This window comes from Nelusetta ayraudi, unplaced genomic scaffold (assembly GCF_046127955.1).
Source record: "Nelusetta ayraudi isolate G7.1 ecotype Tasmania unplaced genomic scaffold, CSIRO-AGI_Nayr_v1 ptg000013l, whole genome shotgun sequence".
NCBI classification, from domain to species: domain Eukaryota; kingdom Metazoa; phylum Chordata; class Actinopteri; order Tetraodontiformes; family Monacanthidae; genus Nelusetta; species Nelusetta ayraudi.
This window is the reverse complement of record NW_027466063.1, coordinates 135,001-150,192: the sequence shown is the minus strand read 5'-3', so window position 1 is coordinate 150,192 and position 15,192 is coordinate 135,001. Positions and strand designations below refer to the sequence as shown.

General features: G+C 47.7%; 1 protein-coding gene across 1 annotated transcript; it reads left to right on the top strand.

The window, feature by feature from the left end:
* The first annotated feature begins 79 nt into the window (after window positions 1-79).
* Window positions 80-8,507, top strand: LOC142885852 (uncharacterized). The gene is made up of 9 exons (XM_076022587.1): window positions 80-470; window positions 797-949; window positions 1,085-1,190; window positions 1,377-1,500; window positions 1,994-4,327; window positions 5,242-5,410; window positions 5,679-5,841; window positions 5,922-6,054; window positions 7,451-8,507. Exons 1-9 carry the CDS (start codon window positions 406-408, stop codon window positions 7,615-7,617), a joined length of 3,414 nt encoding a protein of 1,137 aa, XP_075878702.1. The 5' UTR covers window positions 80-405; the 3' UTR covers window positions 7,618-8,507.
* Window positions 8,508-15,192: the final 6,685 nt, after the last annotated feature.

Sequence of the window (15,192 nt, the reverse complement as noted above, 5' to 3'; positions counted from 1 at the left end):
ATGAAGTGCCGCTCCATTTAGTTTAACGTCATTGGCCTAAAGGAAAATTATTTCCAATCGGAGACAAGTAGGGGTGGGACTTCCGGTTGCTGCCAACAATTGGATATCAGTTTGTGTGCTTGGAGGGAAATTTAACTGGGTTAGATTAGCAAACTAATTTCTTACGTCTATGAACGATATGAATGATAGACTTCTCTTTGCGTTCATATGTGATAAAACTACGGATTCTACCACTCGTCGCCTGCCTGCTGACTGACTCTAGCCGTAATTTCAGATACGCGAATGTTGTAGCTTAGCAAGCTAGCCGCTGTTAAAAGCTCAACAAACGTCCCGCTGCACGACATGCTTATACGAGATAACTCTGTCGATGTTCGTGGTTAAAGTATCAACGTAGAAACGCCGGTCATGGAACGAAAGACCTCGAGCCTCGAAAGTCAACTGTGCAAAGCTGTGAACGATGGAGAACCGAGGTGACGCTCAGAACCTTTGTTTACAATATGCCCAGACATGCCCCCTTCCCCAAAACCCGCTACGGCAGATTTTTCATGCGGACGTCTTGCCCGCCTACTTAAAACGCGTTATTAATTTTTAATCGATTCAATCTGGTCAAATAAATGAGCAAATAGGAATATGCCATTGTTTTGCAACTTTAAGGTGTTACACCTTTTTGCAACGTGTCATGTAAAGAGGAACGGATGTATCTTACGCGTGTAACGAAAGATGCGATAAACTGTGGACCACGGTCTGATTTTGTGGTTTAACAATATTCTTTTTTAAAATGTTTTTATTTCGGCAGGTCTGTGCAGCTGCTTCTCTCCAAAAGTGCGCGTCCCGACTTGGTGGGCGACAGCGGAGTCGCTGCGATTCACTTGGCAGCTGGCAAAGAAACGGAGAAAAACACACGTTGCTTGAAGATATTGCTGCAATTCGGAGCGGACCCTAACGTCAAGTAGGTTTAACGTCATGGACAGAAAAGCCACCTATTTATCCTGTATCTAACAAACAAGGGTTGCCACAGGACAAAGCTTTCCTTTTGATCATAATCTACATTTTGTTTTGTTTTGTTTTTTTTCATTTCTCCCAGATCATCTGAGGGCCTGACTCCTGTTCACATCGCTGCCCTGTGGGGATGCTATCAAAATCTCAAGCTACTCTTGATGCATGGAGGGAATCCGAATAGTAAAGATAATGTAGGTTTTCTTTTAAAAAGTCCTAACTAGGGCATCATAAACTAACTGCACCTCAATGCTTTATGTTCTATCGTATAACTTTATTTTAGAGCTGTTGTCTCCTCTGTTAGGGTAAATAGATGAATAATCCGCAGGTTCTAAAAAAAATGACCGTGTGTTTTATGAAATGCTTGTTTTGTTTTTTAGGAAGGGAATACACCAGGGAAGCTTGCGGAACAGGAGGAGAATCGGAAATGTGCTCAGCTCCTTCAGGACTACCAGGGAAGCTCAGCGGACACGGACGAGGATGCCGTCCTTCAGTACCAATACTGTAAGAAAGTCTACTTATGTTTGTTTTGATAGTGAAATCAGTCTGTGCAGTTTTCAAAAGGCGTTAAAAAACAAACCTATTTGTTTGAACACCTATGACTTGTATTCAGGAAAACTTTTCAACACCGAGACTGATGTTGCACATTAGTGCTGCAATTATTACTAAACCCCGACAATTCATCTTTCACTGTTATAGTACCTTTTTTTTTTATTATTATTATTTTTCTTTGCTTGGATACATTTAACTACTGACTAACCTAACCAACATTCATATTGAAAATTAGTTTTTTGTCTCTTGTTAAAAAATAGATAGCAACAAGAAGTGAAGATACTGAGCAGAACTTAAGGCATGAGGTTATTTCACCTTTGACCTGTTAAATAATGTGCACATCAAATGTCTTGCATCTGTTTGTTCTGGCAGTTTTTGCTGGATTCTGGTTTGGTGGAATCTGTAGGATTATTTTATGCCTCTTTGTTTTCTTTCTTCTCCACAGCCATGTATTCTGGCCAAACTGACACGTCCAGCTACCCAGAATCCGACTGCACCTTCGCATCCAACTCCTCTATCATAAGCGATTTTGGCGACGCCGCACTGAGCAGCACGAGGCGCTCGTCATTTTTTAACGCGTCCTTGGTCAATGGAAGACCGAGCTGCCTCAGGCTATCACGTGACGACAGACTTCCAGATGTGGACTTCGAGAGGCGACAGAGGTGGAACGACTCGACCTCGCAGTGGGCGTCTGAGGGCGCGTCCATTCTGTCAAGCACCCGCGTGTCTGCCGCGCTGCCTGCGGCTGCAGTGCCAGGCATCGAGAAGCGAGACCCGCGCGCCGACGACGGTGCGTTCGCATCCCAAACAAACAAACTGGCTGCCGCCGCTGGCAGCCAAACCCCTGCCTCCAGAGGTGACGCCCTCCCGGCCTTCCCTTCCACTCGATGCAGACGCAAGAGCGTCAGCTTTCGAGACGTCGATGAATATTTCCCAGTTTTCAGCCCAGACTCCCCCAAACAGCAGGGTGTTCGTGGCAGCGAGCCGCCTTTCGACGTGTCTGAATACCCCGATTTCCTGCACTCGGATCGTATGGTTGCCGTTTCACAGAAGCAGGGCATCGACGTCACGTCCCCAGATCACGTTTTCACCTTTTGCCGGGAGAGCAGTGAGAGCGCAGAGGAGGACATGGAGAAAACCGTCTACCACTACGCCTTGGTTGAGAGCGATGATGAAAAGCAGGAGGTGCAAGTGGAAGAAGCTCAAGTGCACAACACCAAACAGCCGGACTGTTTGCGTGTTGGCAGCAGCAGCAGCAGCAGCGGCGGCGGCGGGTCTGGTAGTAGCCAGTATAGTAGTTGCGACAGCGACCATTACAAAAGTGCTCTGAATGTGTCTGTCCACCCCAGACATCTTTCACTTCCTGTTGGAGGGGATGAAGCTCTCCATTCGCTCAGTGATTTTAAAGCAAAAGTTGCAACACAGCACTCGATGGGTTCCAAACGCGAAACTCTGACTTCTGAGCTCAACCAGCCGTCCGGAGAGGGTGTCACATCTTCCGCGGTGGACACATTGCCCAGCAGCACCGGGTTTGACCAGCCGGCTGATAGAGCCGCCGAGGGGGACGGCTTTGACTGGACGTTCACGCCGAGTCCCTTCGTGACGCCCAGGACTCGTTCCAGGCAGAGTCGCTGCTCCTTGAGGACCAGCAGGACGCCGGAGAGCCTCCACCTGACGTCCTGTCTGTTCGAAGAGACCCTTCCCACACCGGTCCGAACACGCCGCCAAACGCCCAGATCCCAAAGCAAAGAGAGCTGTTACAGTGCTCCGCGCACGCCCTCTTACACGACCTCTAACTCTGCGAGCCTTTCAGAGGGTGAGGCTCTGCCTGCCAGCAGCCAGGACACGCAGTCCAGCACCCTCGAAGCCGGGTCTACTGCCAGCGCCAGCCAAGACGACACCCTCATCCTCCCCAAGAGCGCGACTGCGGACTCGCAAACTCTATCCGACACGGTCCTGCTAGAGAACAGGCAGGAGTCCTCGGCGGACGCTTATGAGAGGAACCTAGCGCAGGTCATAAAGGCCATGCAGAGCCACAATCTGCCGGAGGATTTTCTAACGGACGACCTTACAAGTTCGGACGAGGCGGCGTCCAGGGGAAACGCCAAAGGTTCCTCCAGCGACGGTGCGCCGGACGCCTGGATCTCCGAGGACTTGAGTTCTCAGCCGGAGTCTGTGTCGTCCTCGTCCACCTCCAGCTGCTTCTCCCCGACCAGATCCAGCGGGGACTACGACTTCCCATGCACGCCGGGAACCGGGTGCACGCCCAGGTACAGCATAAGCCGCCTGTCGGGCCTCCACTGGCCCCAGGACCCGGCCCGCCTGTCCTACACCCCCGGGGGGCGCCCGCTGATGGTGGAGGCGGACGAGCCGGTGCAGTACCTCTACACCGACACGGAGCAGGGCCACAAGCTGGTCGAGACCCACGTCCCGCCCACCACCAACTCCTCCCTCAGCTCCAGCATGTCGTCGACCAGCAGCGGCAGCGAGGAAACCGTCATCTACGACTGGAGATCCACGCAGGGCGGCGTGACGGCCAGCAGGGAGAAGGAGAACCAGAAGCCTCCGCGGAAGGACACGGCCAGCGAGGTCTCGTCCCCGGAGACCAAAGGGATAACGGACAAGGAGCTCCGGCTGCGGCTCGTGGAGCTGGGCGAGAGCCCGGGACCCATCAGCAGCCGCACCAGGCCCACCTACATGCGCAGGCTTTGCCGCCTGTTGAAGGAGTCCAGGTCCCAGTCGCCGCATCATCGGAAGGACTCGGACCAATCACAAACAAGTGAGGCATTATGAATGAATGAATGAATGAATGAATGAACGAATGAAAAGTTTTTCATTAACAATGTGCGAGACTGAAATCGTGTGCAATCAAATGACAAAAAAAGAAAAGAAAAAGAAACCTTACGAACAAATTTGCACAATATATTCTCTCACGACAACAAAAAAAAAGCCAACTCTCTAAACGAAGAAATTAGGGGGTTGAAGCCGAATCCTATTTTTGCCTGTCCTGTACAATCCCTGAGATTAACCAGAATATCAGTAATACAAAGAACAAAAAAACACAACAAAAGAAAATGTGCTTGAAATTATTCTTAATTATATCACATTTCAATCATTTTCACACTCAACCCTCTAAGCATATTTATTTTCTCTCAATTTAAAAAAAACTTTGAATGCTGTGTGGAAGGTTTTTATTCTTTATTCGAAATAGTATTTCTAACATTTTTAGGCATACTACATCTATCTATCTATATATCTATCTATCTATCTATCTATCTATCTATCTATCTATCTATCTATCTATCTATCTATCATATAAGTTTTGCTTATTTATTAATTTATTTATCGAAAAATCAGTTAAGTTTTGCAATGACAATTCTTAATATGGGCAGTAGATGTGGCGGGTGGTGTTTTGAAAGATGAATAGCACAGAAATTATATTATATATTTTTATAATTTTGTTTCGGCTGCAAGTCGTCTCTGTCCTCTGAAGCTTTGAAACATTTAGCCGACGATAAAGTAGCCTTGAAATCAGAAAATTGCACTCATTCATTTTCAAACTCACCAGCATTGTTGAAGTGATTGAAGCCGACGTTGCTCTCTGAGTGGATTCGATTAGAACCACTGAATTAATGAGACTCGCTAAAACACTGTTTAATTTTTTTCGCTTTGGGAAAAACCTTGCTCCTCCAGATTGGGGTTTCAGTCCGGAGCTGTGTCGCGCCTTGCAGACCTTTGTGCTTCCCGAGTGCCAGGCTGACGAGCAGGCCCTGTGTCAGCAGTTCGACCAGCCGGACCAAAACAGGAAGTGGAGGGAGGGCAACATCAAGTCCAGCTTCAACTACCTGCTGCTGGACCCGAGGTCTCCGCTTTCACCCACATGCTTAGTTTTTTTTTTCTCTTCTCCCTCTTTGTATTTCTGGTGTTGCCTATCACACTATTAAAAGCCACATAGTTACACTCTCAAGATCCTCTAGAAGCTTCTCACTGACCTGCGCTCACTCTTTCGGCGTCAGCCTTGATTGTTCCGATACAGTTTGGAGAAGTCTGGATGTAGCGGATGATCAACACCGTTCACCTTCGCTACGTGAAAAATGAAATTCCTTTTTTTTCTTCCCCCCCTCCTCCAGAGTGACGAACAACCTGCCATTCCGCAGCCACACCATGACCCCACAGGAGTGCTTCCAGACATTTACTCACGCCATATTTTATGTGGGCAAAGGCAAACGTTCCCGCCCCTACCGCCATCTTTACGAGGCCTTGGAGTACCACAGAGGAGAGAAAACCTCCAAAGTAAAGTCGCACACGCTGATTTTCTTTCTTTTTTTTTTTAACTTCTCTTTTTAACGCATCTCTCTCTTGCCGTGTTCCAGACGTTGTGCCCCAAAGTGCAACACATTCTTCAGGTTTGGGGCGCCGGACAGGGAGTCGTCTCCCTGCACTGTTTCCAGAATGTCATCCCAGTGGAGGCGTACACCAGGGAGGCCTGCATGGTGGAGGCCATCGGTGAGTACATCTCATCTTGGGGAGGGTACCGCTTTCGGATTATTAAAAAATCTCAACCGCAGCAAAAAAAAAAAACTAATCTGGGGGAGTGGGAATGAAAAAGACAACCGTCAAAGTGCCAAGCGATGATTACTGGGACCCTCGGCTGCCTTTTTGAAGGCAACCACAGAGTCAAAGCGACGTAATTACAAAGGAGGGGTGGTTCCGCAGTTTGGGAGCCACCTCTTAGAAAGGCCTCTGACCTCGCGACCTCAGAGTGCGGCGGCTCGGTGCGTGGCGCCGGGTCAGAGGTTCAGAGGTGCAGACTGCAGTGTGACGAGATGAGTCAGTCAGGCTCCTTGTCATTTAAACAAGGAAAGCACCTATTTCAATAATGTAAGCCTGCTGAAATGAAAGCACAAAACATTGTCTAAAATGCATGATGAAAACTATCAAGACACAAATGCAGACATAAAATGATATGTCAAGGTTTTTCTTTAATTTATTTTGCTGCACTCAGTCGTTGACCATTTTTGCCCAAATTTCCCCGCACAGTTACACATTGGATTGTGTTCATTCTGTACGAACAAAAGGGAAGCGATGTTTGATGAGAATGGCTGTGTTTCCATCACCCCTAGAATTGCGCAAAACCTAAATATCGCAATAATGGAAATGCCTGAAATTCAAAAAAAAACTCTCAAATGTCGCTAAAAGGTTTTTACGCTCTCATGAGGTGGTTTTTCAGACGTACCCATACAGAGGTATATGGCAAAAGGGTGATGGAAATCGCATTTACACTTCACCAGATGTGACATACGGGGGTCACGTGAGCAGTTCACTTCAAGTGAATGGCGCGTTGTGTTTGGACGGAGGAAGAGACAGATTATTTTTTACAAGTGATAAAAGAGAAACATTTAACAGCCATTCTTGACAGCAAACAACATTGAAATGCGCATTTATCACAAAGTGTTTCGTACCTCCATCCTCTTCAAAGTGGGCACTCACGAGACGGGATTTCACAAGGATTACGGCTGTGCTTCACACCATTCAATGGAAACGCCTGCACATCGCAATTGTACTTTGTCGCTTTCATCTTGTGAAAAACTGTAACGGAAACGCAGCTAATGAGATTTTCACCTCGTTCCTTTTGCTTCAGTCCACCCGTGTATTAATTAGCATAGTCGTCTTCCTCCTGTCACCAGTGTCAGACTTCAGGCCGCTGAAGGTCACGGCCGACCGCTGTGGCCTACGCGTGGCTTTTTTTTACACACGCGTCGCGCGAACTGATGCAACATCCTGCCCGGCGTCAGTCAGCGGGGTTTTTCTAACGCGGCCCGCGATCCTTCTCGTCATCACTGAGTCCGAGGCGGTGTGGTCGTCGAGCTAAAATGTGCTTGTACCGTTTATATCCGTCCAGGCTTGAAGATGCTCACAAATCAGAAGCGGGGGGACTTTTACGGGGTCGTCTCCAACTGGCCCGTGAAGAAGAAGCGCGAGCTCGGCGTGCACTTGCTGTACCGCGCCATGCAGATCTTTCTGGCGGAAGGTGAGCGACAGCTCAGACCTTTAGACATCAGAGACTAGTGATTCTGAGTGGGAGCTGCAGCTGCAGCAGCAGCAGCAGCACCGCTGCAAACAGGGTGACGTACCACTAGTTCTAGGAACCTTCGTCTTTCTTTCATGAAATGTGTCGCAGGCTCGATATTTTTATCGCGCAACGCTACGGTGCGACCTCAGCAAATTAACCACAAACTGTACAACGCCACAAACGGCCTTGTTTTCCATTTGAAGCGTCAGCGTGGGAGGAAACTAATTTTCAGTTGTCATGAAAAAAATAGAAAATAAAAATGTTCATAAATATCACCGATCATGCCCAGAACAATTGATAATTTAATTGTGCTAAAGATGTAAAACAAAGTTTCTGTGCGCAGTCGGGACCTTCAATTTTTTTTTATTGGTCAGAAATAATTGTGGTAATGAATTTTTAGATTTTGTTTTTTTTTACCAGTTAATGCCAATGATTAAATGTGGTTTGACTCCAGGTAGCAGCAAACAATTCCCCTTTCTGTCTGAGACAGACATTGTTTACATGTGAGGTTTAAATGATTTGTTGCGCTATTATTATCGCTGTTGAAAAAAAAAAAATTCCATGAGAAATTAAATTGTTTAGAGTGCTTTTTTTTTTTTTTTTTTTAAAGAAACTTTATTCTTTTAACTAGGTAATTGTCGAAGCATCAGGCCTCTGGAAAACAATCACAATTAAAAATAGTAATAATGCCAAATTGAAATTCCTTTGTTTAATAATTACAAGAGAGGATAGATGTTGTTTTTCATACCTGGAAATTGTTTGTTCTCAGATGTGTAAATGTGAGCCACTGCATCTTATAATTCTTCCATGTGTGTAAGACATGCTTTATCGTTTTTTACTTTTGTAATATTGTAAATTTAGTAAAACATAATTCAAACAGATGTGACTTGTTTGTCACCGTTTGGTTCCTTATTGTGCGGCTGTGTCCCTCTAGTGGATAGACGAGGTATTAATTTCCTTCGCCAGGCTCGCGGGTTGTGCACGTGCACTAACGGCCTCTGCCAAATGTGAATTTTCTCTTCCTGTTACTGTCGAAGCTGATATTGCAGGGTTTTTTTTTACACTTACAGGCCACTGTTTAATGTGACGGAATTATACATTTAAATTCTATGTTTATTTAATTATAATAGTGGAAAGAAAGTTTTAATTTCTTGATACACCATGAAGCTGTTCTACTGCTTTTGTGTTTTTTAGTGATCTCACCAAATCTTTAGTTTCGTAATCCATTTTAATACATTTCTCAGTCAGTCCAGTAAATAGGTTTTATGAAAGAGAAAATAATTATGATGAAATAAACCCAAATGTTTTTTATCCCGTGCGACTGCGCTGCCTATGCCTGTTTTTTTGTACTTTTCCCCATACAACGAATGAATTCCATTAACAATGCTTACAATGGTGAACAGATTTTGTTAAATTTACATAAATTTCATACTTCCCCACAGTGAATTTAAAAATACACGTGAGCCTGAGACAACCTCTTTGTGTGAGTAAATTAAAAATATTTAGACTTTAATATAATTCCAAAATTAGGTCTTTGATAAAAGTGTGAAGCCCTTATTCATGTTAAAGTAAAATACAGACGATTACTATAATCTTTATTTGCAGTACTGCACGATAAGTAAATAAATAATAATAATAATGAATATGGCCTTGGTTTAAAGATGTTTGTTGGAAATCAGTTCCCACATGTTCACGTATTGATAAATAATACATTTTTACTACAATCCAAAATTTAAACTACTCTAAATAATTTGTCGACTTGTTTCCAATTTGTATTTTAATGGCTAGTCACTTTATTTTTCAGTCTTCAAATATTCTAAAAATTGCATCAGTAAATTACACGTCAGTACCAAAATAAGTGGCACCGAATGTTGAGATAATTTGCGTTTGCGTTAAATCACTTCTATTGTTCTAAAACCTGACCTGTTGTTAATTCTAAGGGGCTCTGCCAAAGGTCATTTATTTTATATGATCATTCATCACTTTAATATTTTCTCTAACCGCATTAAAGAGAAATGACAAAAACACAGAGAAGATTAAAATGAGAAACAACCTTTTATTCCCCCCCAAAAAATACATCAAAATTGGATACATTGTCCAACCAAAACATTGTAACCGTCAATACACTTCATATAAATCGCAAACATGTGTGCGGCTCCTTCGAAATTCAAAATGGTGGACAACACATCCGCGCTGTTTATTCTTCAAATCGCATCGAAATCTTACATCTGAAGCAATGCGAGCACGGCGCGCACACACACACACACACACACACACACACACACACACACACACACGTAATATTTCTCTTAAAGGTCGTTTTCTACCAGATCTCACCCCCCCACCCCCTCACCCGCCGCATTAGCCGAGTGTGATAACGATGCAACCTGAGCCGCCTATCGGTGCCTCGGGGGGAGGGGGACGGGGGACGGGGGACGGGGGGGTTTCGGGAGGAGTACCGCACAATGGCGTCCACCGGCGTCTACGTCTGACGTTGCGATGAAATCTGGGACACAGTTGCATTCATCGTTCAGTGAGCTCTTCCACACAGTTAAACCCACCGACAGCAATGAATGTTGATTGTGACCTTTTTGCTGCGGGTTCGGGCGACGGAAGCGTCTTCTTCCTTCCTTCCTTTTCTTCTTCTTCTTGTTTGTTTGATAAACAAAAAAAGCGCTTTCTCCGCCAACGTTTGAGCGCTCACCGGCCGGGGCCTCTCTCTCACTGCGGACGCTGGGTGGTGGTGGTGGTGGGGGGGGGGAGTTGCAGGGGCTCGCCACGGGGTACAATCAACGGTCGATGGTTTTTCCAATTAGCTAAAACTCACCGACAGCGTTGAATGTTCACTGGGGCAAACAGGGACCTGATGGTGACCGGGGGTGACAGTCTGCTGCTTAGAGAGGCGAGCGAGGGGCGAGCGAGGGGCGAGCGAGGCTTCTCCGTGGGCGGCTAAAAAAAAAACACCTTCTAGCGCTCTTTTGCTCTCGTCTGAGCGGCAAGGACGTTGAAAGAGTCGTGAGCTTCTGACGACGACGACGACGACGACTGCGAGGCTATTTCTGACATCCAGGCACGTCGCACGATAACAGTATGGAAAAAAATGTAGGCGCACGCACATCAAGTGAAAATGCAACAGTCGGGAGTTCACATCCTGCAATCAAGACATGCTGCCTAAACAAACACTCACCTGCAATCTTCCTTCTTTTAAGCTCTGATAACTTGTGTGATCTGCCGCCACTAGTTTCCCCATCCTCCTCTTTTTCTGACTGCTTCTAGGGCACTTTAGCGTAGCGCAGTTTCAAGTTTTTAAATAAATTAATCTAGATGTTAAAATTTATTGGGAAAAAAATTGTATATTTCTGTATTTAATTTGCAAGACATTCAACTCAATAATTTCAATAATGTATTTACTAGACATACTCGGTCATCGTGAGGGCTGAGACCAAGTCAGAGCGGAAGAGCGGAGCCGCTTCCAGCTGGGGGAGGCTGACGGTCATCTTGAAACTTGTGGGCTTATTGAGGTTTGACTGAAATCAGTAGCTGGGCGGAGGCAGCTGGGCGGCTTCCAGAGAGCAGCGTGCACCTGGGGGGGGGGGGGGCGGGGGGGGGGGGCGGGGGCATTTTAAACTGTCGACTCATTCAGTTCAACCTGTTTTTTTCTTCTCTCTCTCTCTCTCTCTCTCTCGCTCTCTCTCTCTCCTCCCATTATGATGTGGCACTGCAGCTGCGGCCGTCCCTCTTACGCACTTGTACCAGTAAAAGAGGCCGTCCGCAAATCCGGGCTCCGGCGGCGGTTGTTATTACGCACTGCTGAATCATTGTTTGTCATCGGGAGGAGCAAAAAAAAAAAACAACAGAGGATTTTTTTTTTTTCGAGAAGCGCAATAACAAAGAAGGCTAGCGGAACTGCTGCGACAGTTAGCCGCCGCGAGATGGTGACTCAAGATGGCGATGAGCGATAAACAAAGGCGGAGGGGCTTTTTTTGGGGGGGGTGGGAGGATCAGAAATGAGTCAGTGCGGCGCTAGTAGTCGCATCCTTTTCACGCACATGCCATTGAAAACTCTCACCGCCCTGCGGCCGATAGCTACTATTTATTGAGTGAGTGTGGTATTAAAACCACATTAAAAAATATCCCGGCCCGACCTGTCATTTTATGTGGGAGCAAACAAGACGTACGACCGCCTTCATATTAAAGTCGCAAGCTAATCTCCGGCGTACGTTGGCTTGACCATAAACTGCGTCCCCCACAAAGCTGGCGAGCGCCACAAGTGTGTAATGCAGCAGGAAGTGGGGCTGAGAAACGGCAACTAATAACCAAATGATGTCAGTGAGATGGGTGAGGTCGACGCAGAAGGAAGGACTTTGGATGAAAGTTTCTCGAAAGTCTCTGATCGAAGGGAAACTAGCGCTAAAGTTAAAGCTAGTAGAGTACAAAAATCATGACCCCCCCCCCCAAAAAAAAAATAAAAGATAACTTCGGACCGAAGGAGCACGGCTCTCGCCAACTCGGCCCCCCTGCTGACTTCCGCTCTGCCGGACGACGATTCTGGGTGACAGCGTAGAAGGAGGGAAGGCGGCTCTGTAAGGTCTTGGCTGGCCGCGGGACGAGGACGTGAGTTGGAGGGAGGGAGGGGAGAGAAAGATCCCTCGCTCGCGACTGCAGTAGGGAGGGTGCGGGGGGGGGGGGGGGGGGGAGAAAGGCCCCGAGCTGACAGGGTGGCCCTAATCTGAGTGACAGGCCCTGCGCATCAGCCCTCCAACCAGGCCGCCGCACCGGCTGACGGCGGGAGGTGAAGGAGGAGAGTGAGAGGAATAGGAAGAGACAGTGGGGGGAGGGGGGAAGGGGAGGAGTGAGGACGGGCAAGGGTGTCCTCTCTTCAAACGGCCTGGCCTTAATGGCACAGACAGCTCTGACATTTAACCACTGAATCATTTTTTTGGATAAGTGTGTGTGTGTGCGTGCGTGTGTGCGTGCGTGTGCGGAGTTGGGGACTCGTAAAAATTTTAAGGGGATTTTTTTTTTTCCTCACTCCGTCCTTCTGGCTCACTATAAGGAGATTTGGAAGGAATTAAAAGGAGAGGGAGGGAAAAAAGAAAAGTGGAGAGCAACTTTTATCGGCGAGCGTGGACGATATTTAAAGGCGCAGGCGTCGGTTCTGGGGACGAGGACGGACGGAGGGAGGGAACCGGTGCGGCCCGACTGCGCTGCCGGGGGTTTTCAGAGCCAGAGCCACGACGTCAGCAGAAAACCCGGGAACAATTCTAATCGCCGTTCCGGGGGCCCCCCGGAGCTGATAAGCGGCAAATATGTGGAGCTCGCTTTGAATGTCGGGCGGGTGGGGGAGAGGTGACGGGAGGGGTTTGGGGGGGGGGGGGGTACGAGAGAAAAAAAATGAGAAAAGCAAACAAAATCTTCGACGGCGTGCAGAAAGCAAACTTTGAGTTTGTGATCCGAGGCTCGTTTCCGCGGCTGCGCGACTGAAACCACCAGCGTGAAAATAAATAAATAAATAAAAGAAAATAAAAAACAGGAGACAAAGTCGCACAAATAAAAAAATTGAGGTCAAACGTTGCGGTGAAAACGAGGCCCCTCCCCTTTAGCGCTGCTCTTGTCTTTCGCTGCAGCACTACGTCACTTCACTGTTGAGGCTGAGTCGGGGAGTCGGGGGGGGTGGGGGGGGGGGACTGAACTGAGGAGGAAAGAAAGAAAGAAAGAAATCTCAAAGCGGTTTGCGTGCGAAAACCGCACTGTCAAGTAGGACCCGGTTTACAGAGGAAACTGCAAATGTGGATGCAGAAAAGTAAGAGGGGGGGGGGGGGGGCGTAATCTGCTGCAGACGGCTGGAAAACAAAAAGGTTTTAAAGTCAATAAAAAAGGCGTATTTTCGAAGGTGTTGAGCTGCGCTGCGTTGTTATATGCTGCAGATTTAAACTGGGGGGGTGGAGGAATTTTTAAAAGGCAAGAAAACAGAAAAATAAAAAAAAAAGCAGCGCGCTCTGAGCGACTGTCAGCGACTGTCAGCGACTGTCGGCCGAAAACAGAATTAGAATATTTAGGCTTCTCTGGCTTTAAAACAGACGCAAAAAAAAAACCCGGCAAACTGGAAACCCCGCCTGTTTCCTGTCTCTCCATCATCGTCTTCTGGGTTCGGTGGGGAGTGGGGTCGCGGTGGTGGTGGTGGCGGTGTAGGTGTAGGTGGGACGGGGGGGTTGACTGAAATTCCTGGTGAGGGCTGCTGGGAGCCTGCAGGTACAGACCGGCCTCCTCTGTCTGCCTGTCTGCAGATATCACAGCCCGATGTGATCTGCTGAGCTGCTGCCTGACTTAATGCTCACCTGCGCTCCTGCCTCCGGCTCTGTGTGTGTGTGTGTGTGTGTGTGTGTGTGTGTGTGTGTGTGTGTGTGTGTGTGTGTGTGTGTGTGCGCGTGTGCGCGTGTGTGACTGAGTGCATATCTTGACTTCTTCCGTCTCCTCGCAGCTGGAATGGCGGCACCTTCTTTATCACGCTGCCCTGAAATTACAGACAGGCAGACACACACACACACACACACACACGCGCACACACACACACACACACTGACTCGCGCTGCCCTGACGAGACGTCCAACACATTTCAGGACTGTTAATCAGCCGTGAGTGTGAGGGACCAGGGTGGTGGTGGAAGGTGAGACTGCACCGGTTTCACATCCACACAAACAGACCCTTAAAAACCTAAAATTACATTGTATAAAATATATATATATATATATATTTTTTCTTTTTGCTAAATAATAACTACACAGCTTGTTTCAACACAACTAGCCCATCGTCATTTTAACGCGTTTTTCCGGAGCCTTTGTTTGAGGATTTCAGTCAGTCGGTGGGTTTTCAGCATTCGTTCGGCCTATTAGACGTCTCTCTCTCTCTCTCTCTCTCCCTCTCTCTCTCTCTCTCTCTCTCTCTCTCTCTCTCACTCTCTCTCTCTCGCGCGCACTGACTGACGGCCGGCTGATGGAGGCTGACGTGCGCGGCCGCGCTCGCTCGCTTGCTAGCACGCGCCACGCTCGAGCGAGTTGGTTGCAGGGGAGGGGGGGGGGGTTCGAGAGGTGGAGGAGGGGGGTCTAGGGGTCCAGCTGGATGGTGGTCTCCTGCCAAAAAACCTGCAGGCGGGGGCCAACTGTTTTCATATTCGCCGTGCGCGCGCTCATCGGATCTGACAGGCCACACAAACACACACACACACACACACAAACACACACACACACACACACACACAGGGCGGTACAGACAGACAGACAGACAGACGGACTTGGGCGAGAAAAAGGAAAAGAGCGCCGGTGAGCGAATCAATATTTCAAGGGCAGCCTGCCAGTGTAAAAATTTCATGTCAGGGGCGGCGGTGGTGGTGGAGGGGGTGGGGTTGTTTTGCCTCGCTATCACCGCCACTTCCTGTTCCGTCGCCGTGCGAGCTGTCGCCAGCTCTCTTTTTTTTTTCACGCTTTGTCTGAACAAAACGGTGAAGAACGTGGACGAGCGGCGCTGACAGACGGTAAAAAAATAAAATGAAGAATCTACTGGGAGAGAGAGAG